The 25,684-nt window shown below is 31.8% G+C and overlaps 2 protein-coding genes across 3 annotated transcripts; one reads left to right on the top strand and one right to left on the bottom strand.

The window, feature by feature from the left end:
- The first annotated feature begins 6,783 nt into the window (after positions 1 to 6,783).
- LOC137827782 (eukaryotic translation initiation factor 2 (eIF-2) family protein) lies at positions 6,784 to 15,448 on the top strand. 2 transcript variants are annotated; one of them, XM_068634102.1, is made up of 13 exons: positions 6,784 to 7,039; positions 7,158 to 9,394; positions 9,994 to 10,520; positions 10,606 to 10,713; positions 10,799 to 10,899; positions 12,116 to 12,206; positions 12,301 to 12,411; positions 12,486 to 12,551; positions 12,974 to 13,033; positions 13,130 to 13,687; positions 14,252 to 14,371; positions 14,766 to 14,885; positions 14,981 to 15,448. In XM_068634102.1, exons 2-13 carry the CDS (start codon positions 7,225 to 7,227, stop codon positions 15,044 to 15,046), a joined length of 4,098 nt encoding a protein of 1,365 aa, XP_068490203.1. In that variant the 5' UTR covers positions 6,784 to 7,039; positions 7,158 to 7,224; the 3' UTR covers positions 15,047 to 15,448. The 2 variants fall into 2 exon arrangements, with proteins under 2 accessions (XP_068490203.1, XP_068490202.1); XM_068634101.1 differs by having other exon boundaries at positions 6,784 to 7,044.
- A 3,658-nt stretch (positions 15,449 to 19,106) lies between these two features.
- LOC137827783 (vacuolar iron transporter homolog 4) lies at positions 19,107 to 20,065 on the bottom strand. The gene has a single exon (XM_068634103.2). It carries the CDS (start codon positions 20,011 to 20,013, stop codon positions 19,342 to 19,344), a length of 672 nt encoding a protein of 223 aa, XP_068490204.1. The 5' UTR covers positions 20,014 to 20,065; the 3' UTR covers positions 19,107 to 19,341.
- Between the last annotated feature and the right edge of the window lie 5,619 nt (positions 20,066 to 25,684).

Raw genomic sequence — 25,684 nt, 5'->3', positions numbered from 1 at the left:
AAACAAAGTAAGAAAAATGATAAATTAAATATTTAGAAATTTGAGAGTTAATATAAAAAAAAACTGATGAAAACGATTTAAAGCAAAACTTAAGATTCCTACTTGGAATAAAAAGTTAAATAAATTTAAAATATGAATAAAATTAAAAATATATATATTGTTGATCTATGGAGAAATATTTTCAAATCACTTGAGTAAAGTCATGCTTTTCAATTTTATGTATGAAAAACTGTGGTTTGAAAAAAAAAATCAATTTTTCCATAGATATTATTCGGTAATAAAATTGGCGAATAATAACATGATAATACTTAAATTTAAAAATTAAGAATGGTGTTAAATTGTTATTTTTCTCTTGTGTTCAAGTTTTAATTTCAAGTATTTTCGGGAAAAATGAATAGATTAACAAATATTGTTGTATAAAAATTTATGGTGCCTAACTAATATCTCAATGTATTTTTAAAAAGTTATATATATTAAGACACTATATGATTTAATCACCTTAAAATCACAATCTTATGTAAATGACAAGTTATAAAGTGTTTATTAAGGTTACTGTATATTAGACAGTCTTACTATTTTTAACACATTAGACTATCTATTAAGCTAAATTTATTAGAAGTTAAGTTTATTAGGAGTTGTTAATTTCAAATTGATGTAATTTTTATAATTTTAAACTATAATGAACTGCTTTTTAATCTTATTAAATAATTTAGAATAAAAAATTTACTCTAATGAAGTTTGGAAATGGCCTGAATCTTAAATTTAAATGAAGTTTGTGATAAAGAAGTTTTTCAATTATATAATTATGATTGATATGTTTTTATTATAATATATCTTGAATATATATTTAATTTTTTTTAAGTAAATTAAAGTTCCAGATGCAAAATAATCAATTAGATTAGAAGTGTTTTTATAGTAACAAAGGAGAAGATATGCTAAGACAAAAATTATAAGTTTTGCAGACACTCAAACGGTCAAATTGAAGAAAATTATAAATGACTCCAAGACAAAGACAAAAAAAAATACCTAAGAATGCAAAAAATACAACAACAAATACAAGACATCTAATCATTTGGATTGTTGGTAAACTTTATAATTCTTCACTTAGTGAAGTATACCATTTTGAGTTTAATATGTGTTTTATTTGAGAGTGTTTCTTTTGCCTTAAGAGGTTTTAGTCTTAGGGAATATTAGGAATGATAACTTGAAGAGGTTTGTGTACTCATTATAATTATTCATTTGATAAGGAGAACATATTGGGTGATTTGGTTAAGAGAGAACTAAACTTAGTCCAAGGTTAGGATGAACCAACATTAAAATTTGTTGTGTCGTGCTCTTCTATTTTGTGTTAAATGCTTTTCTTGATTGTCTTTATTTGCTACGAATTGAGTTTTAACTCCTTCAACTCCCTTTCTGGAACCAATTGTTCCTAAAATATCAAACTTGTTTGTCCAATCGATAAACAAGTAGAGAAACTAATCCAAGTTAAATACAACATAATATTCTAATTGGTTTTCATTTTTTTCTTCTGTAAAATCTTAAATGCTAAAAATGAATAAAGATAATGCATGAGTCGATGAAAAATATATCATCATAAATTTTGATTGATCTTAAAAGCTTGATGCAATTTTTATCACATGTGTGTTACTGATTATAACAGGTTTATCAATACTTATTCCAAATTATAACATTAAGAAGTTTTAACTACATATAACACAATTAATAAGTCATTAACCATGAATCAAACACAAGAGAAATAAAATTTTCAATCATCCCAAAATATAGAAATTTTTTATTTTTTTAAATTATTCTTATATATAGTTGAATATGGTAATTTTTATTTAAGGTGTAACTCTTTATACTTAAACAATGGAGAGGAAACAAAGGTTTTTGAGTTTGTAAAGGTGTTTCGATCAAAGCAACGCTTCAATAATTGCGATACCAAAGTCGCAAAAGCGGGAATTTCAATAAGTAGATAAAGGAATAGAAGAAAAGAGTTTCAAGGTGCTATTCACAAAGAGAAATAGTAGAAGAAGAGAGTTTGTGATTGGTGAACGACGAAGGCATTTCAAAGACGTAAGGTTGTTTGTTCGCAAACATTGGTAAGGTGTTATAAATTTGCACTTTTTTGGTTATTTTGCGATTTGGTTAATTTAATTGATTTTGTTTTGTTGTTGGTGGTGGGCGTGGTGTTTTATTTTGTTTTTTATGTCTTCACTCTGTTTGATTTCTAGAAAGGTGAGTCATTTGTGGCTGGTTTATTTTTTTTATGTTTTTGGAATATTTAATTTGGTAAATGTGGTGATTTTTTTATGAAATGAACAGTTTGAAGGTTTGGAAAATGTCATCTTCAAGTTCAAAAAAATGTCTTATGGAGGAAATGAAATGCATGTATGATTGTTTATAATGTTAGATTGATAGTGGTTGAATTATTTTTGAAATGGAAAACTATTGAATAAAAAATTTGTTATTTTGTGTTCTAATTTTGTAGTTAATAGTGAGCATACAGTGTACAGTGAACATATTGTGAAAACCAATCGTAGTTTGATTGTCTTTCAGTGCCAAAGAATACATCAAGCATCTTTTAAGTGGATGCTTGAAGTAGAACATGTGTTGGACATATCAATCACTCTTCTCCAAGAGATAATTAATAGGTGTACAATAAATAATAAATCAACTTATTTTGTTTGTGTGTTTGCATGAAAAAATTGTGTTGATGTTGTTGTAGTGTTGTTGTTGACATAGAAAACAACATATTGATCGGGTTGGACTTGCAATCATTATGTTCAGAGGGGAAAGTTGACAACATGATACAAATTTACATAGAGTTGTGTGTTGTATTTAGTTATTGTTCAAAAAATTATTTAAGTTGAATGTGTTTGTAGATTATGTTATTATAAGCGAGTTGATGATTCTTCATCAATTTAAAATAAATGAATTGGTTAAGCGGTTTTCCTTTAATTCTTTTTTTGCGGTCAATGAAGTGTGGATTTAAATTTTGTTGTTATTTTCCTAAAGTTTTTTATAAGTGCATTAACTTATTTGGTTGTTATAGAGTTGTGTAATTGAATAAATTAATTTGATATTGGGAGGGAAAATGTGGACCAAGGGGATTACACCTCCTTTTATGCAAAAAGTTTTTTTATATTTTGATTTTGTAAGTGTATATTACTAATATTGTGTGTATATCACTTTTGTTGTTTAATAAGTTTATAACTTTTGTTGTTTATAATGATGTTGACAAAAAATTTAATTTCCACATGTAGGTGTTTGTCCCAACAATTTACAATGACCAATGATGGTTGTACACGCTGAATTGCCGCAATAGGCAATTGCATGTGTTGGACTCCCTTAGTCATAAAATGGGCCACGAAACATAATTGATGAAGGTCGATTTTGTTTATGAATGTTGTTATATTATAGGTTGTAGGTTCATCGACTTGAGCATCTGTATGGAATGCTTAACAAGTTTGTTGGAATTTGTGGTCCTGGTATGAAACTAACAAAAGAAAACATTCTCATACAACCAAACAAATTAGTATTGAAATAAACACTATTATTTATTCTCATTTGATATAAATATGATGTTAGTTGGTGTTTTTTTTATATGTTGTTTGATGTATGCAGTTTTAATTGTGGACTATTAATTGTGAAATATATGGAGGTGTGGGATGGTTTGGGTGACTTTGACGGGAAGACCTTTTCTGATTACATCACGATAGCTATTACTTTCATCGATTTTGCACTTTTAATTATCAGTTTGATGTTAATGAAAAACTCAGTTAGACATGTACATTTTAGGAGGAGCTTCAACAATTTCTTGGGAAATGGTTTGCAATTGGTTGTTAAATGACCATAATATGCATTGAGAAAGTGTTTTGAGGGATTTCAATTTGGGTGGGTCACACTAATAATGGGTGTTTTGTAATTGTACAATTTTTTTACACAACTTAAAGTTATTCAAATTTTGTAATTATGATTTGTACAACAAGCTGAACAATATATTATAGAGGCACTTTTGCATTGTCCAATGTACAAAAACATGTTCAGTATATTAATACAAGAAATTTCATTTTTATGTTTATGAATTTTGACGTTGTCTTGTATGGGTTTGTTAAAAGATCAAATGAGTTATTTAAACCACGAAATAGTTCTATGATTTTTGTAGGCAAAATGTTGGCATTTATTTTAATGCGTGTTGTTGTTGTTAATGTGAGAGTAAGTGGTTATCATTGTATGTGATGATCATTGTATGGATAAGTGGTGACATTCTACAAAGTTTGTGCATAATTAAGATGCTTTGTAAATTGTGATTTTGGTGATCATTGAAGGTGATGTTATGTAATGTATGTGTGAGTGAAGTCAGTGGCAATAAGTGCTAACACCTTGTTGTAATTTTTGTGCACACTTTAGATATTGTTAAAATTTTTTAGGTTAGGACTATGTTAGCAGGTTGGAGGAAGGACAAAGCTACATGTTAGCAGGTTAAGAAATAACCCTTGTTGGAAAGACATAAGAAAAAAAGGATTTTATGTGCCTTTTAAGGTTTCCATGAGTGGTCTTTGGTCCTCAAACAAAAGCCTATGTGCAACATAGCTATTAACAATTCACCCTTCTTATGAAGACCATTAATGAATGTCAAGTTATGTAATTTATGTCCACAAGGACCTATTAAGGTGTGTAAAGTGACCTCAGTGAAGAACACCAGTGTGAACTTGCATGTCAATGCATTTAGTCATAGTTAATGGTGACCTTTAAGGCATAACTGATGACCTTTGAGTCTATAAGTGGGAACCTACTACCAAAAGTTTCTACACAGTGATAAATTTGATTTACATTTTAACCCGTGTTGGCAGTGCATGATGTGTGTGTATGAAGCCCAGACACGGATACAACCACGACCACGAACATGGACACAGACACAGACACAGAGATACGACTAAATTGAAAATTATAGGACACGGGACACGACCTATATATAAATTAAAATGTAGTTTTAATCTTCTTGAAACATATCTCCACAAAGGTTTTGTTTCATCTTCTTGTTCGATGGTTTGATTGGGTATATTATTCATCTTAATTTCCTATAACAAAATAAATTAAATATAAAATATTTATTTAAATATAGAAATCTCAAATAAATTCATTTAATAAAAATCAAATTATAAATATAAAAAATAAAATATATGAAAAATCAAATCGACATTGTATTTTATGTAAATATTTGAAAGAGAAAGTGACTACTTTATTACAAAACAAAAAGCATATGTACGTTCCTCTGGGACCGACAATGGATGGCAGGTATGCATTTAATACCAAAGAAATAACTTACAGTTCCAATGCATAGTGAGAAGGGAAACATTGGCCAATGAATAATAATAAATCTGAGAAGAACACACGGTAAGTTACTTACCTCTCTAGAGGGTCTATTCTTTCTTCCTCGTCTTTCTTTCTTCTTTTTTTTTTCTTTGTTCAACAATCCTCACCCACACCACAATTTTACGACTTCTTCTCCGTTCAACAATCCTCTCACCACATTTGAAATTTTGTTGGAGATTTTGTGATTTTGTTTTAAATTTTGAGATTTTGTGATTTTGTTTCAGATTTTGAGATTTTGTGATTTCATTTGAGATTTTGTGGTGTTAAAAGAGTGGATACGTCCTCTCTAGTGCGTGTCCAAGGAGTCCACAACGTCCTATTCGACGTGTCCCTAAATAGGGTCGTATCTGGCCCATAGGAATGCGTCTGACGCGGTGTTGTGCACGCATCTGTCACGTGTCCACGTTGGAGGTGTGTCGGAAGCATGAAACGACACTAATTCTGCTGTATCCGAGCTTCAAGTGACCTCAGTGGAGGACACCAAGGTGAACTTGTATGTCAATGGATTTAGTCATAGTTAGTGGTGACCTTGTAGGTATACTTGGTGACCTCTGAGTCTATAAGTGGGGACCTATTACCAATTTTCTGCATAGTGATAAATTTGATTTACATTTTAACAGCCAGTGCATGATAAAGTGACCTCAATTCTCTTTTTAATCAACAATTCATGTAACTCCTTCACCTCATTCTCCATAGTGGTAATGAATACCTCTAGCTCCTTAGCTTTGAGCACCAATTCAACGACTTTGACCATCATTTTACCAACTTCATTCTTTCTCTGTTTCTTCATTATAAATCCACATTCAACTTCTTTAAACGCTCCTTCAACCAATTTATTCAAAACTCTTCATTTGACACACATAAGTAAACAATAACTTGTTTGTTGACATAAATAATACCAAACTAAATTAATTACATTGATAATAACGTCAATTTAATACAAATTTGAATAAAGAGGACAAACCATAAGCAATCTCATGCATAAGAGGATATTTATTTCCACTCTCAACACATAATATAAGAGAACAAAACGCACATATCTACACAATTAATATAATTAATATGACAATTAATGTTAACTTTATAATTTCAATCCTAAAATTCAAAATTTTTTCGCTCAACATGTTGACTTTATAATTAAATATAAAAATATTTTTAACATTCTTATAAATTAGCATAGCTAAGTCATCATTTGCGAAAATATTAGTATTCAATAATTTAACACTCGATTTTATTTTTATATATTTTTTTAATTTATTATTTTTCAGCATAATTTAAGACTCAGATTTTATTTTTATGTATTTTTTAATCTATTTGTTTTATGCATGTGTGTAGAAGCCAAAGTGGAAATTTGTAATGTAGGAATTTGGGATAAATAGGAGACACACACAGAAATACAACCCTAGAATAACGCTGTGTTTCTTTTATTACATTTATCATTAGTATAATACACATACACATATACATTCCAATTAATATTTGTTTTCACCTTCACATTCACACTCCTTTAAGGGCTCAAATCTTTGTTCCCATTCCTTCACCTTCACCGCCGCTCTATCGATTCCGAACAATCACTTCTTCTCGTCACTCTGAACCCAATCGCAACCGCCGTTTTCCTTTCCCTTGCTTCGCAGATTCTCTGCGTCGCCGTCAGATTCACGTACGGTGCGCCCTACACCAATCTCCCTCGTTTTCTTTATTTTCTTCTCTGGCATAGAGTTTTTGCTTATAGATCTTATTCTTATTCCATCGACGCGATTTTCCTTTCCATTTCGCAGTTCCGTGATTCCAACGCGGCGTCGTTTGTACTCATACTCACGGGAGAAGAGAAAACCCTAATCAGACATGGGGAGGAAGAAGCCTACGGCGAGGGACGATGAGAACGCCTCGCAGCAAGGAGGTGGCGGGAAATCCAAGAAGAAGGCGGTAGTCATCGACGACGATGAGTATGCCATTGGAACGGGACTCTCTGAGGAGCCGGCGCCGGAAGATAAACCCGCTGCGGCGGGAAAGAAGAAGGGTAAGAAAGGCAATGCTAAAGGTAATAATAATGATGATGATGTTGATGATGACGAGGATGTGCCTGAAGTTGTGTTTGCTGGGAAGAAGAAGGGGAAAAGCAAGAAAGGCGGTAGTAACAGTGCGTTTACTGCATCTGGCTTTGGTGTGCTTGGTGATGAGGAAGGTGATGACGAAGATAAATCTGAAGAGGATGAACCTGTGGTTAGTTTGTCGCGTAAGAAGGCATCGAACAAAGGAGGTGGTAGTTTGTTCAATGCATCAGCTTTTGTTGCTATCGATGATGATGATGTTGATGATGCTGGTGGTGAGGAGGAGGAGGAGGAGGATGAGCCGGTGGTTAGTTTTACTGGAAAGAAAAAGTCCTCGAAGGGTTCGAAGAAAAGCGGTGGTAGTTTGTTCGCTGCCTCGGCTTTTGATGCTATTGATGATGGTGGGGATGGTGATGTGGTGGATGATAAGAATAACGATTTTGATGACGATGAACCTGTTATTGCTTTCACGGGGAAGAAGAAGTCTTCCAAAGGGAGTAAGAAGGGTGGTGCTGGGTTTTCAGCCACTGTTATCACTGAAATTGATGATGGAGAGGGCAAGGAGGATGGTGGTGGAGATGATGACGATGACATTGGACCAATTACTTTCACTGGCAAGAAAAAGAAGTCTTCCAAGAAGGCTGCAAGTTCCGGTAGCAAAGGTGTTTCTGTTGGGGATGATGTTTCTGTACCCGAATCTGGTAAGGATGGTGATGACAAGGAAGAGGATGATGTTTCTTTAGTTTCGTTTTCAGGTAAAAAGAAGTCGTCTAAAAAGAAGGGCAGTAGTACTGCTGCCAAAGGGAGTGATGAAAATGTGGATGTAGTGGAGCCTGAGGCACCCAGTATTGGTAGTGCTGATGCTAGCAACAACAATGTAAATAAGAGTGAAGGAGTTGCTGAAACTTCCAAAAATAAGAAGAAGAATAAGAAAAAGAGTGGAAGAACTGCTCAAGAGGAAGAAGATTTGGATAAGCTTCTTGCAGAGCTCGGTGAGGCTCCTATACCAAAACCAACTGCTTCTGCACCACAGGATGATAAAGTTCAGCCTACTCCCGAAGTAGGTTCTGTTGCTGCTGATGCTTCTGGGGATAAGGATGGGGAAGAGGAGGTGGTAGAGTCAGCTGCTGCAAAGAAGAAGAAGAAGAAGAAGGAAAAGGAAAAGGAGAAGAAGGCAGCTGCCGCCGCTGCAGCAGGAAGTGCACCGGAAAATGAATCAGCAGAAGTTAAAGCTGAGGCAATTGAACCAAAGAAGAATGACTCAAAGGCTAAGGCAGCTGATAAGAAAGTGCCAAAGCATGTTAGAGAGATGCAAGAGGCACTAGCTCGAAGAAAAGAGGCTGAAGAAAAGAAGAAAAGAGAAGACGAAGAGAGGTTAAAGAAGGAAGAAGAGGAGCGACGCAGGCAAGAGGAACTTGAGAGACAGGCAGAAGAAGCTAAACGTAGGAAGAAGGAAAGAGAAAAGGAAAAACTCCAGAAAAAAAAGCAAGAAGGTAAACTTTTAACTGGTAAGCAGAAGGAAGAAGCCCGTCGTTTGGAGGCAATGAGGAGGCAGATTCTCAATAGCACTGGGGGTGTGACTCTCCCTTCTGGGGACTCTGGTGCTCCAGCCAAAAAACCCATATACCAGACAAAGAAGTCAAAACAAAATAATAGAAATCAGAATGGAGCTGCTGCTCAGACAGCTGAAATTGTTGAAGCGAAGGAGATTACTACTGATGTAGTTTCAGAGGAACCAGTAAACATTGAAGAAGTGGAGTCGATTCAGGTGGATGACAAAGTTGAACTTCATGTCACTGCTGAAGATGATGTAGTGGAAGATGACGAAGATGATGATGAATGGGATGCAAAAAGCTGGGATGATGTTAATCTGAATTCCAAAGGTGCATTTGCTGACGAAGAGTCAGAACCTAAACCTGTTATAAAAAAAGAGATTAAAAATGCCGTACCTACTCAGAACGCTGGTAAGATTTGCATTTTTTTATTGACATTTTTGCTTGTTCTCACACTGCTAGAAACCTCTTTGATGATTGGAAAGTATAAACATGGAGACATAGCGATCCGGTAGCTATAGCGGAAACGTATATGTGAAGTTATTTTAGTATAGGGAATTAAAAACTATGGTTCTATAAATTTTTGACCAAGAACTTTGTTTTGGAATTCCCCCCAATGCAATTGATTTCTTTGTTAAATAAATATCACCTGCTTTCATGAAGTAGTAAATTGCTGAGATATTCTATTTGATACCGGAATTGGTGTTAAACCGGAATCTGGCATTGCGATGCATGTTCTTCTGGTATATGATAAGATTTAGTAGTTTTATATCCACCTTTGCTTTAGATTAAAACAGATGGTGTTTGATTGACACTAGTATATTTCCCTCTGCTATGTGTTCGGTTGTTACTTGTTACTATTGTGTGTCTCCCAGTATAGAAAGGGGTTGTGTGAATGGATGTTTACTTGTACTTTTGTTTCCCTAATGAAGTTTTACACTTTTATTCTTTACTTGTAACTACTTTCCTTCTAATGTAAAAGTTATCTTTGTTTTTCTCCTATGCAACAGGGGCTACTAGTACAACTGTCACTGATGAAACTGAAAATGGAAAGGAAGCTAATGTTGTGGTTACGGACAGAAATAAGAAGCATGATTCTGACTTGAATAGGTCAAGAAAGTCTGCTGCTCCTCCTCCTCAGCCTAATGATGAAAACCTCCGCTCCCCAATTTGCTGTATCATGGGGCATGTGGATACTGGCAAGACCAAGCTGCTGGATTGTATTCGAGGTACTAATGTTCAGGAGGGTGAGGCTGGAGGTATCACACAACAGATTGGTGCAACGTACTTTCCTGCTGAGAACATACGTGATAGAACGAAGGAACTGAAAGCTGATGCAAAGCTGAAAGTTCCTGGTCTACTGGTTATTGACACCCCTGGACACGAGTCTTTCACTAACTTGAGGTCTCGGGGTTCAGGCCTATGTGATATTGCAATTTTGGTCGTTGACATTATGCATGGGTTAGAGCAACAAACAATAGAATCATTAAATCTATTAAAAATGAGGAATACAGAATTCATTGTTGCGTTAAATAAAGTGAGTATTTCTGCCTTTACACTTTTTTGAGTATTTTTAATAAGTGATGCTTATACTTGTTCCACTGCTCTTTGACACTTTGTAGGTTGACAGGCTTTATGGATGGAAAACATGTCGCAATTCTCCAATTGTCAAAGCATTGAAGCAGCAGACTAAGGATGTTCAAAATGAGTTCAATATGAGGCTCACTCAGGTAGCACAAGATTTTATTTCTTTGTGAGTTGTACCAGGCTATTGTTATTGTTTGTTAACCTAATTTTCTTCTTTTTCATTACTAGATTGTTACTCAATTCAAAGAACAAGGGATGAATACCGAGTTGTACTATAAAAACAAAGAAATGGGAGAAACTTTCAGCATTGTGCCTACAAGTGCAATAAGGTAACTGCAGTAGCCTTGTAATTATAATATTCTGCCTCCTCACCCTCCTTTCTGAAATAAAATAAGTTTGGCATTGTAATTGAAACAATGGATTGTTTGGTAGACATAGTCGGTCTTTCACCATCTATTTTATGCGGTGAAAGTTTCCATTGGATCAAGTTCTCTGGTCTGATGAATGTAGATGTCTCCTTTGTCATTAAGAATAAGGAAAATACTAAGAGAATTAGATTTTGGGTTATGATTTTGGGACTGATGTACGGCTCATGTTCCTTCACACACACCTAACATTCCTAATGCGGTAATACTAAGAGAATTAGATGTCTGAATGATTTTTTTTAAACATTTAGTCTTAGATTATGGGTGTGAGAGTTTATATCTAATAAAGTATTGAATTATATACACTAAATTTTACTAACACTGATGTCAATATTACTACATGTGTCATCGGTTTGGAAGAACAAACTTTCTAAATCAAACATTTTATTGGTTTTAAACAATTTCAATTGGTTGGAGATCCCATATTGAGTAGAGCTAAGATTGATTCATAATATATAAGTGAGTGCAAACCTCACCTTATAAGTCGATTTTGTTAGGTTGAGTTAGACTTAAAGTGTACTTCTTAAGATGATGTCAGAGTTATATAAAGCTTATCCTAGCGAGAGTTTGTTGATTCTATCATATCATCCATAAGTATATAGTTCTATACACGAATTAATAGTCTCGGCGTTGGAAGAGTTTGTTAAAGATTCCACATCGACTAGATATAAGACTTATTCATAATATATAAGTGGTTGCAAAACTCAACTTATAAGCCGATTTTGTAAGGTTGAGTTAAGCTCAAAGTCTACTTCTTAAGAGTCCATCTGCTTTTTTAACATTTTTTTCCATTATTAGGAAGCATCATCTATTGCTTCTAAATTCTAGTATTTCAGAATGTTACAGAAAATCTTAACTTCTTCCTAATGTTTTAAATTGGTTTCAAACTGTTTGAGGTCTGACTGAAATTATCTAAAAAGTGGTAGAAGAGAGGTTGGGTATATGAAAAGTGGGGGCAGATTTCCATTTATCCGTGGACACCAACACTATATGTAGAAAATGCCTAAACATTGCCTTACAGACACTGTCTTTTTAATTAGTGTTACCTTACACAGTCTGCTTACTGCTTGTCATATGGGTGTTGTTGTATTGACACTATTTTTACTTTTTGATATTTCAGTGGCGAAGGAATTCCTGATTTGTTATTACTATTGGTTCAATGGACCCAGAAAACAATGGTTGAGAAACTTACATACAGTGAGGAAATACAGGTTAGCTTTACTGTATCCTAATACTAAAGTTAGTGTAACACTTTATGATGGTTTAACTGTATGGACCTAATTGTTTGTTTATTGTGGTCACCAGTGTACTGTTTTAGAGGTTAAGGTTGTTGAAGGCCATGGAACTACTATTGATGTTGTTTTAGTTAATGGTGTTCTTCATGAAGGAGAACAAATAGTTGTCTGTGGAATGCAGGTAAGTATCTTAAATTCTCACTACATCTTTTAGCACCCAATCTATAGTTAAGGCTAATGAAATTTTTGTTATAGGGTCCAATTGTTACCTCAATTCGAGCTTTATTGACACCTCATCCAATGAAGGAACTTCGTGTCAAGGTATAGTCACACAATTATTTCTTTCTTTATTTCACATTTATTTACCTGTAGGAAAATTTGAACATTACTGCATAACTATCTACTATAAATGTGAGCAAGAGATTATGGTCTTTATTTATTAATTTCATAGCAAGTATGGTTTTAATGAGTTCCAATGATCTTAAAAGTGTTGGAAGAGATACTGATCGTTATATTTAACATGGTGGAGCCGAGCTAAAAAACCAGAGGGGGGTGGGTCTTAGATGATTAATTTAGACAAGAAAAATATTTGGGCAAGTCAATATCTCATCCTTTCGTATCAACATCAGCAATTTGTTTACTGAGTAATGTGTTCTATATATTGGCAAATTCTATCTAGGCAGAGAGAGTATTACTTAGTATCTCTTACACTTCACAACACAGTAATAATGGTATAATTTCAGGGAACATATCTTCATCACAAAGAAATCAAAGCTGCTATGGGTATAAAAATCACTGCCCAGGTATTTCATGGTGATATTGATAGTTCTTTTTCTATTTTTATTCTATTGTCTTGTGCTTATGATGCTTAAGCTTTGGTTTTACTGTGTTTCATTCAGGGCCTTGAGCATGCCATTGCGGGCACTGGTTTATATGTGGTGAAGCCTGATGATGATTTGGAAGATGTCAAAGAATCAGCAATGGAAGATATGCGGTCAGTCATGAGCAGGATTGACAGGACTGGTGAAGGTGTTTGTGTACAGGCATCTACCCTTGGTTCCTTGGAAGCATTACTGGAGTTTTTGAAAACTCCAGAAGTTAGTATCCCTGTTAGTGGTATAAGCATTGGTCCTGTACACAAAAAAGATGTCATGAAGGCCAGTGTAATGCTTGAAAAAAAGCGAGAGTATGCAGCTATATTGGCATTTGATGTCAAAGTTACACCTGAGGCTAGGGAACTGGCAGATGAATTGGGTGTGAAGATATTTATTGCTGATATCATTTATCATCTATTTGACCAATTTAAAGCTTATATTGACAACATCAAAGAGGAGAAAAAGAAAGAAGCTGCTGATGAGGCAGTCTTCCCATGTGTTTTTAAAATCTTACCAAATTGCATTTTCAACAAGAAGGACCCAATTGTTTTGGGAGTTGATATTCTTGAAGGAATTGCGAAGGTATTGTTATTTTTTATTGAGGGATTTTTTATATGGTTGCAATTATCTGGTTAATAACTGTTTTCTTCACAAAAGGGCGATGTCCTTTTTGGCTGGAGTGAATCCAGCAGTTTTAGTATTCGTTTTAAATCTATTTTTGACAAAGGAATTAGCAATTGTATTTCTCTGTGCCATGTATAATCTAGGCTGTGGTTTGAGTAATTATAATGTGAGGTGGAAATTTATGCATGGAATTTGTTTCACACATGCTCGGTAGTTGGTACAACAAGTATTGAAAAAGTGGAAGTGGAATGCTACTTATTTATGCTCCACCCCATAAATTTTCCCTCTTTTAAGCATGAAAATGAGCCGAATGTGACTTTTGACCCTTACCAAGCAGCAGTTAGTTTAATTTTAACTTCTAAATGCTTTGAACATTTCTCGGATTGATCTCTCTTCTGACCATTGAAGATCATCTTTAGCTTGAGTTTATGATGTTTAATGACGGGTATTTTGTGAAGCCTGTTGCACAAAGGTAATTGTTTTGATTCTTTAATGTGCATCTAATATTTGTCCATTTGACAGATTGGGACTCCAATTTGCATTCCTTCTAGAGAGTTCATTGATATTGGTCGCATTGCCTCCATTGAGAATAACCATAAACCTGTTGATTATGCCAAGAAGGGGCAGAAAGTAGCCATTAAGGTATGTTCTTGGACTGAAATTAAATCCTTTATAATGAACCTCTCCTAACTCTCAAATTTATAACAATGAAAATGGAATTTGAAATATTGATTAGAAGAAGCCTTTGTTTTAAACAAGAACCAAAAAGCTTCTACATGTAAGTTGTACATGTCAAAAGGAAAAGATCATTAATGTCTGTTTTAAATTTATTTGAAGTGTAATAGTTTTATTACGTTGACAAAATTTCATATCCCATTTACACGATTTAGTCATGATCAATAATTAGACACGATGGCTGTTGAGAAAATGGTGAGAGAAAAGTTTGGAGGGGGGATAATAGGGAGAAATGGAATGATTTGCCTTGGGTATTCTTGGTGGCGGCAACCTTACTGTAAGTCTCCAATTTGTTTTACAGATTGTTGGCAGCAATTCTGAAGAGCAACAGAAAATGTTTGGGAGACATTTTGAGATCGACGATGAACTTGTAAGCCATATTTCACGGAGATCTATTGATATTCTCAAAGCAAATTATCGGGTAAGTCTGCAATAACAAGCATCATGAGCAAATGTATTTAACTGTTTATGATTTAGTTGAAAATGTGTCTAAGTTACATCTGTTGATGGATATAGGATGAACTATCTATGGAGGAATGGAGGTTGCTTGTGAAATTGAAGAATCTTTTCAAGATACAATGAGGAGACTTCATGTGCGGGCGCTTAAGTATTCAATTCCGAAAAACAAGGTTTTGTGGCGAATGTTTGGATTTATGCAACGCTTTTAAGGATTTGTTGAGGATGCGGTGAGATTCCCCATGGAGACCAGTATAGATGATACAAAGATTCAGGTGGATGGCGCTGTGCCATGGAGAGGCAAATAGTAACATACGAGACTCCAATGCTTTGTCCGGTGGGAAGCTCAGATCTAAAGGGTGCGGAAAGTGTAACTGGCAAGGTCAAAATTTTGTGAATTACTATCATATTTATATACATATCTGTGGTATACATGGAAGCAAATAAGGGTTCCAAATGCAGTTCAGTGAGGAAAAGGAAAATTTTTCGGGAGTAATTTGACTAAAAAATTGATTAACTTTTGGTTTACGAGTGTTCTGTACAATTTTTTTACATTTATAGTCATAGGCACTTTATTTTTCGGGAGTTATATATCCTTTTGGTGTTCCATACAACCAAGCATTTGGTTGTGGAAACTGGTATTAAGGCCAAAGATTCAACTAAGCCACGTCATGTGTTTGCATATGTTGATACGGTGAAGCATGGGATAGCTACCCATATCTCCCACGCGGCGTATATTAGGGCCGTCAGATTTATTTATTTTCAAATCAATGGTGGAGAATCTTCACTTAGAACTTTTGGTTTGCCATTTTAGCATTTATAAGTGTTGTTGGGTAGGGTAACCTGACATCTCAGCATTTATTTAATAGTTATATAATTTAGAGCTGTTCTCGGGTCGTGTGAAATACTCTGCACCTCTGTTGTACATCACCACATTTTGCTGTCACCCCATTCTTGTGTTTTTGGGGTTAATTTCTGTCGTAGTTCTTTGCTGAATACGAAAATTTTGTCCATTCCTAATTCCATCGGCTTCTTCATTCCTATTTTATTGTGCTTGACACCCAATCTCTCGACGTGGAACCTTTCCACAATCATTTAAGCTGGTGGCAGCACCTGGCTTGATACACTATTTTCTGCATCTGCATAATCTAACAACAATCTCCACTAGTTTCTGTTCTAGCGGGATCAAAGTTACACACTTCCCAGTGAAAGAGATTTTGTCTGATCATATCAAGTGCTATGTTTTGGTTGAACAAAACCCCGGGACACAATATATTGAAGCAACCTTTTGCACTTGTATTATTAAATTGTTGGAGTATGAAATAAGGGAGAGAAATGTGTCTTGTTATTAGCTTGTTATACAGGATTTTCGTAGATCACAACATAAATATCAGAAAAGGTAAAATTATGGAAATTTAAAATTACATACGCCTAAAACATTTGTAAAATAAGTTTAATTAAATATGAAATATATCATAAATTTAAGTATTTATTCATTAAATTTCTATTAATTTTTTTTATTGAGTGTTCAAAATATTTTTATTTTTATCTAAATAACTTACTGTTTTGATTTTTGTCATCAATAAAATGACGTGATTATCATGATTTGTTTTTAATATTTCTAACTCACTTGTCAATTTACTCCTTCATTCTCTCACTTCTTTTACTTCATTAGTTAACTTCTTCTTTCCCTCAAGACTTAATTGGTGAGTTATAAAAGGAAACTAAGAAAGCAAACACACATAAGAAAGGAAAACCTGGCGAATCAACATGTGAATAGAGAACGGGATTGTATGTGAATTACACTGATAGGGTAGATTTGAAAGAAGAGAAATAAAGTAATTTTTGAAAAAGGTAAAATCAATCATATTTAGGTTTTTTACGTTAACACATTTAAAAGTCTAGTCATGATGACAAATAAGAAAATGTTAACAGTTTTTTTCTATACTCAATCAAATCATGTATTGATCTTAAATCTTATCTGATGTATTGCGGTATGTCAAAGAATGGGGTAGGTGTATATTTTGTGGGCTTAGTCCTGGAAGGAAGGACTAGGTAAGATGAGGCAAGAAGAAGGTGGAGAAGTAGGGATCCGGTGCAGCTTTAGTGATTTTGTGGCAAGCACCCAATCAATTTTGAATTGCACCCAACAAAAAATTTAAAATTCTATTTTGTCCTTTTTACACATTTGCTTACAGATTTCAATATCCGGAAGTCATTTTTATACATTCTGGATTTTAAAATCTGAAAGGTCATTTTTATATTTTATTTAAGCTTCCGGATGGTTATATCTGAAAGTGAATAATGAGTTCTAAATTTTTATATCTAGAATTGTGTGTTGTAAATGATGCTGAGAATTGATATATGAAACTCATTTATGTTTGCTTATGGATTAGTTCTGGATTTGTATATCTGGAATTTTGTAATTTGACTTACGGATATGAATATTCGGAAGGTAAAAATTTAAAATCATTAAAAAAAAATAGACATTTGATGTGAGTGTGTTGGGTGCAAATCATAAATGATATGGTGTAGGAGAAACAGTCTGATTTTGTTCAGGTTCAACCTTTCAGTACGTGGATAAGTGAGTGGCATTGATTTTTTTTTTGTGTTACACTCTTTGGAGCTATGCTTTTCTTTTTTGGTGTTGAGGTTTTTCTTTTGCTATGTAGAGCAAACCTCATGGTCCTTTACAACATTTTTCTAAGGGTTTGGACACTTATTAAGTGCTTCTCTTTTTATTAAATTTAAATTTATTTTTTGTCAATAAAAATTACAAAAACTCAAATAAAAATATCTATAAGATAACAAATTTTTTAAAATACTTAATAAAATAAAAAGTAAACTACAAAATAGTTAAAATTTAATTAAGCATAAGTACAATCATCAAACAACTGCGATTCAAAAAAGGAAATATTAAGCTTTTGAATCCTCGAGAAGAAACCATCGCGGCCGCATTTTGCTATTCCATTCTTGATCGATATAACTGAACCACTAAGTTGTCCTTCGCAGCTTCACTGAAGAAGCATTGTTTAACTAATAAAAAATAATAATTTCATTTAATTCTTTATTGCAAGTTAATAATTAATCAATAGAATTTGAATATTCAATAATGAGTTTATTAATATATGACATTTTAGGCCAGGAAAGGAAAGTTTGTCAAGATATACTATAACAAAATGATTAAATATCAATTAATTTAAAAACAAAAAAAATTAATCATTATATTAATTTAGATACTATTTCATAAATTAAAAATTATTAATATTAAAATTAGTTTCTATTATTAATAAAAATTTATAAAATAATTTTTAAACTGATATTTAACATTAATTATCAAAATTTTAGATATTTACTATTTTAAATTTTAAATTAGTCTCTAATTATATTAATGAAAAATTTTATATTTTAGAAATTAATAAATTAGTTTCTAAAACTAATTTTTATTGCAATGATATTTTGCAATTATATATATTAAAATTAAATTAAGGTGTGCAAGTAACCAAGGTTTATCAATAAATAAATTTTAATTTTGATTTACTTGTGTTCAAGACTGTAACGGTTGAAGTTGTAAATACAAGTAAAAAAAAATCAGCCATTAAAATTACCATATGGAACTGAAATAACCTACACAATTTGTTTGCCCCTTTAGTTAGAGTGTAAAAATAAGAGATTTTAAAATGAAATTTATGAGAAGTTATTTTATTCTTTTACTTTTAAAGCATTTTTAAAACTAATTTCTTTTATAAAACTTATCCACATCCAATTTGCAAATGGAAAACTAGGATAAAATAGCTTGCAAAGAAAATAAATTTTCTTTTTCTTGTAAGATCTAGGAGTTTTTCTTGAAACTCGAGTTTGATACATACAATTTTTTTTCTTTTTGTTATGGGTTAAATTTTCTATTAGCAATAATTATATGGAAAATGTTAGTTTGAGAAATGCAAATGGAAGAACATCAATTCAAAATGTGATTTCGTTCATGCAATTTTAAAGTTGTTCCATTTTATTAATTTTTTTTCTAATTACAATCTAGTGCATGAATTTTACATATCATTACTTTTAATTTAGTTCAATTACAACCTATTTCAAATTATTTCAAATGAAATAGATTATAATTTGACTAAATTAACTCTGCATAATGATGCATGCATTAATAAATTGCAGGTTTTGCAGTGAAAGGAGAAGAAGCAATAACCTTTTGGTTTTTTAATACATAAACAACAATACATGTATACAAGGTTGTGTTGTGATACAGCTTTAAATGCTAGATTATTGGCATGCCAACTTTGTTGTATTCACGTGGTCTCACCTCAAATGGTTTATTATGAAAAGCAAAATGAGGGGACTCTGGAGAAAGGTGATGAAAGGACATTACTTAGCAAAACACACTTCACCAGGAGAAACATGTATATTCATAACTAAAGACCACTTGACCCAATCAACTTGGTTAGTCCAAAAGTTATGGCCATGGCTACCCAACCCCCAACCAACACTCTCACACATGACCTCAATGTTGGAGCCTTACCCAACACTGCCCCCAGCCAACCAAACACCACAAGAGCAAAGCTCACTGCTCCCAAAACCACACCTAACCTCACCTTATACTCCCTTATGAAAGAGGCTGCAAGAAGAGGCACCAGTGCACCAACTGAAAATGCTAAAGCTGAGGCTGCTGCAGCATGTATAGGGTTTGGTAAACTCTCTTTCTCCTTCTCATCTTCTTCCTCTTCATCTCTGTGTCTGCCATTGTTTCTTCCATTATCCCTTTTCATCTGAGCAACTTCTATGTCCAACTGCGAGTACACAGACACAAACTCCCCTATGGCCATGCTGCATGCCCCAGCCACTAGCCCTGCAAACCCTGTTAGGATCATAACTTTGATGTCTTGCTTCACTGCTCCCACACCCATCATTAGGGATGCTGTTGAGACCAACCCGTCATTGGCTCCTAGGACAGCAGCACGTAGCCACTGAGATCGCTTTGAGTAATCAAAGTCCTCAGTTTCAGCCTCCAGAGTTTGTTGTTGCTCAAGGTCATTGTTTGGAAGCCCTAATTTGGTTTGGTTAAGGGATGAGTGATCAGATGCCATGAAAAAGGTTGAGGAAGAGATAACTGATGGATGATGTGGAGGACACACGCTAACAAAGAAGGGTATTTATGGATGAAAGTTCTCTATCTTGGAGGCAACGGTGGGGCAACCCCACTAATCAAAAGACAAATTTTATATATTCACCAAATGCAGACAGATATGTGTATATTCAGCTAATGTTTGATGAGGGCTCAACTCATATGTCAAATAAGTATAATTTCAAGTCTCATTTGTAGATGTTATTAATTAATTAATACATAGTATATATAAGTATCATTATAAATATTAAGTTAGAAACCTTAACTCTAATTCTAATGAGCTTGAACTAATTAATCTAAAGTTTTTTCTTTCAAAGAAAAAGTAAATTAATTTTGCCCCATTTTTTTAAGAATGTATGAAGAAAAAAAAAAGGAATCACTACAAAGAAAAAAAAGTTTTAACGGGATATTATTTAGCAGAGTTTAATATAATCTTAAGAATTGATTTAATTAAGAAAGATTTTTTTAACTTTTGTTAAGTTCCAAAAGTTATCCTAAAACCTAAAAAAAAAGAAGATTTATTTAATTTTCGTTGAATTTCAAATGTTTATTTTAAAACCTCACCAAAATAACGAAGGTTTTTTTAACCTTCATTACATTTCAAAGATTTATTTTAAAATCCTAGTAATATAACATATGTTTTTTAACCTTCTTTAAATTCTAAAGGTTTATTCTAAAACCTCAGCAAAATAACGGAGGTTTTTAACCTTCATTAAATCCCAAAAGTTTATTCTAAAACATCAGCAAAAAACGGAGGTTATTTTTTAACTTTGAGTAAGTTCCAAAGGTTTATTCTATAACCTCAGCAAATTAATGAAAATCTTTTTAACCTTTGTTAAGTTTCAAAGGTTTATTCTAAAATTTCAACAAAATAACAGAGGTTTTTTTTAACATTCATTAAATTCTAAAGATTTATCGTAGAACCTCAATAAAACATTCCAGATTTTTCAAATTTTTTTAAAAAAATATAATGAAATCTCTTTATACATAAATAATTAAAAATTATATAATTTTAATATATTTTATAACTAAATTCTATAAAATTTTGAAAGTGTAACTTTACATACAAATAAATAAGTTTTTTAAAGTTTCACAAATTTATTTTTAAAAACTCAGCAAAATAATCTTGGATAATAAGTATTTCAAGAACTAATCTTGGATAATAAGTACTTCAATAGTATTTGCATATTTCTTATGATTGATGGTAGTTTGTTTATATAATTCATAGTTTTCTTTTGTTACGAGCTCATACTTCAAAAAAACTCTAACTTATTTTGTTTTAACTTTTGATTTACGTATATTTTCTATGCAATCTTAGTTTTAGTTATAATTTTTAATATTTAATTATCATAATTTTGAAATATTTTAAATTACGACCTTTAATTTAAAATGTATATAATAATTAATTCACTGTGAAAGTGAGAAATAATAAATTTAATTTATCCTCGTAATATGTTCTTGCATCTTTAGACAAGAACACACATGACTTTGAAACCCACATATGATAAATAATGCAATTATTTAAGATATATAAAGTAGTGATAAACACCAGTTGTTGCCGAGTTAGGTAATAATGACTTATGACCCAAGTTGGGGCAGTAAGGTGATAGAAGAAGAAATATTGGAGTAAGAAGAAGATGATGTCTTATTTAGTGTTTCTTTTCCTTAGATATAATATACATAAGTGAGGTTGAATTGTGATTCCTTGCTAGGAACCGTCGGCGGTCATTGAGCCTGAGCTGGAGAGCAGTGTGTCTACGGTGGAAGAGAGAAGTCAGGAGGATAGTTAACTCATGGTATTTTACGGAGCTTTCGAAACCCATGATATTTTACGGAGGTTCTTAAACTCATAGTATTTAACAGGGATTCTGAAAGACTTTTCCTAAGATTTAAAAAAACATAATAGTTTAGTGGAAACTGTAACCTAGATAAATAACTTAGTAGAGATTTTAAACCTAAATAATATAAAAAATAAATTCCATTAAAACAATTTTTTTTTTTTTAGTGAATGATTGAGCAAAGTATGTGCTGCAAAGGTGACATTTTGTTAAAAGTATGTTAATGTAACTTTATTTGAGGTGGTCAAATACGAAATGCACTTTCTAATGTGCAGTCAAGCTTTGTGTGTGTTTGCAAATTATTGAGCCTTTATGGTCTCATAAATAGTTCTACAATGACTCTATCAATAGTCATGGTGAATTATGGGCAATATATTGGTTGGTTAATATAATTTGGGGTGCATAAATTTTGTCAGAGTGAATAATTAACTGTTACTATTCACTCAAATTTCACAAGGCAAACATTTCTTAATTTGTAGAGATTTCTTTTCATAACAAAACTATGATATATAATATCTAAAGATGTTATTTTATCATCATATTTGAATTCGAAAAATTAACAAATATATATATATATATATATATATATATATATATATATATAAACATTACAAAGCAGTAACTGGCATGCCGTGTTGAAATGGTATCAAGGAGATATGCTATTTTTCAGATATACATAAAAAAAAAGTTGGAAAAGAAACCCACCAAGTGAATATGGACATCTTAAGACAGCCACAGCTAATGAAGTCTAAAATAAAATTCATGAAATTAATGTAATAATTCACTGCTATATAGCTTTTGTTCACCAAAAAGAGAGCAACTCTTTCTGAGTGTTCATGAAATCATATCTGTTAATTGGATAAAAAGCTATTCTCCAACAAAAAATGTATTTTAGAATATAAATCATTGAATTGAATTGTAGAAGAGGTAGAATTAATGGTACATATAGCGATCCAAAGAAAGTAAAAGCATCGACAGTGTGACGACGTGAATGAATGATTCATAGAAACCCATAATTTGTAGATAATCTATCTATCCACAAAAGTAGTCAAAATTTATAGTGACCAGAACCTCATGTATGGCATGACTCAGATAAAGGACAAAACGTTAAGATAACCAAAATGAATTTGCTTTTTTCTTCACACGCGAAAAGGAGAGGGAAAACCACATTATTGAGTCCCCTTTTGTTTCTTCGGTTATAACACTAAGACAGGGTCTAGTAGTACCACAAAGAGTTTCGTATTGCATTGGAAAATGGATGAAAAGCTTTATAAGTGCATCACAATAAATTCTATATATTCTTTACGTACTTTCTTTGTAGTTCTTATGCCATTGTGATGGTCATTTTCTTAGATTATAGTTGTAAGATATGTAGACGTGAGACACTTCTAAATCATAAGAATTAATATTATAAATATTAATAATAATATTATTATTATTGATAAAAATATTAATATTAATATTCTCATTAATATCAATATTATTATTATTGTAATTATTAAAAATATTTTATATGTAATACTTTATATACGGATACAATTTATATGTAATTATTTCCGCTTCATACAATTCATGCCGCATCTAATTTTATTTTTAGTTTTTTTAATGATTACAACACATATGGCCCAAGGTGTTATAATTCTAATATGATTTAGATGGAGACAATTAATATGAAATATTATTATTGATACTAATATTTTTATTTTTATTTTTTTTATTTTTTTTATAATTTTAATATTATAATTTTTCTTTATTTAAATTAAAAAAATAATTAAACTCAAATTACTTTTCTAATTTAATTCTAACAACGTAATAAATTTTAAAATTATTTCAATTCTCTATGAACTTCTTTTATATTTTTATATTTTAGTTTTTTCATGGTTTTTAATTCTCATCAAGAACAATACGAATCCAAATCCGTATGTAATGCTCACTTTACATAAACATCTAGATTCATATGTAAAAATCGGTATGTAACACTTACTTTAATACAGATCTGAATCTGTATGTTAAAATTCCTATGTAATGCTCAATTTACATACGAATTTGGATTTGTATGTAAAAATCAGTATGTAACACTTACTTTACATATGAATCTGGATCCGTATGTAAAAACTCGTATGTAATGCTCACTTTACATACGGATCTGGATTTGTATGTAAAAATCCGTATGTAACATTTACTTTACATACGGATCTGGATCCGTATGTAATGCTCACTTTACATACAGATCTGGATCCGTATGTAAAAATTCGTATGTAATGCGCACTTTACATATGGATTTGGATCCGTATGTAACACTCACTTTACATACGAATCCAAATCTGTATATAATGCAAATTTCTTGTAATGTAATTTGTAGGTAATGTTGAATTCACCTACGAATTCATATTTGTAGGTAATATTTCGTAGATAATGCTAAATTTATCTATGGATTCAGATTCATAGATAATATTCGTAAGTAATGCTAAATTTACCTACGGATTTAGATCCATAGGTAAAAATCCGTCGGTAAATCCAATTTTTTATGTAGTGACATTTTACTTGAAAAAATAAAAATCATATCAAGGGGATATATTATTTGTTGTCTGAATCAGATATGTCAGGAACTTGAAGAAATGCGTTATAACTTGTTTATTTTTTGTATTGTCAAGAATATGTCATATGAACATGACACAAACTATGTAAAAAATATAAAATTTTGAAAAATAGAAGAATGATCATTTAGAGGGGATGATATGTGATGTTTACAAATAACATTTTGAAAGAGCACATGTTTATGATTCTTAGAAGTCTAATTTGGAACAAAAATTGAATCCAAGATAGAATAATTTAGCAAAATTGTTAGCAACTTTAAGATTATTCAATTTAAAAGTAGAAATTGATGGACAAATAAAAGTTTTACAAAATGGTTAGAGTTATTAAAGAAGATACTTCCAAAAGTATATGAATTTGTTGAGTCTCAATGGAAACACAAAAGTGCGGATCTAACAATACTTACAAACATAGATGAGTGACTCATAAAAACATATATACTTAACTTCATACATAAATAGGTTAGTTTTCAATTTTTTTTTTAATTATTTATATTATTAATATAATTTGTTTGTCATTGTACGTAATACTTAAAAATTATATTGTAATAATATTAATATATTAATAATATTAATATATTAAAGATATTAATAATATGAATGATATTAATAATATTAAAAGTATTAATAATATATAGTATCAAATTAATATTATATAATTAAAAGCGTAATATCATAAAAATATAATTACTAATAAAGTTTGCAATATATACTTCAATTTAAATATATTATCACATGATACAAAAGTGTTTTATTAATATATTTAATTATTTAAGAAACTATATTTGCAAATATTAAATATTAGAACAGGTTTAGATTTAGTCGTTTATTAAAAGGCGACGGATTTAACCTCTTAAACCTAAACGGGATTTTAAACTGTGTAAAGATACTAATCATTATCTCATACTTGAAAAGAAAGATTTCCAAAGAAATTTTTATAACAAAACAGGTAAAGGATAAGGTACATTCTCCTCCCATTAGGTAGTTACCAAATAAATAGTTCATACCATAATATAGGTCTGAAGATTTAGGTGTAGAATTATCAAAAACAATTTCGAGAGCCATGATCCTATAATATACAAGTACATAATCTTCAACAAGGTGTTAATTAAAGTGCAAATTGCTGTAGAAATTGGAGTTGTTATTGGGATTGTGAGAGTTTACCACTTCTGCATTATTTTTGTTATTGGATCATACAACA

The sequence above is a fragment of the Phaseolus vulgaris genome, chromosome 7 (assembly GCF_051622355.1).
Source record: "Phaseolus vulgaris cultivar YP4 chromosome 7, ASM5162235v1, whole genome shotgun sequence".
Classification (NCBI taxonomy): domain Eukaryota; kingdom Viridiplantae; phylum Streptophyta; class Magnoliopsida; order Fabales; family Fabaceae; genus Phaseolus; species Phaseolus vulgaris.
This window is presented reverse-complemented; position numbering and strand designations above follow the sequence as displayed.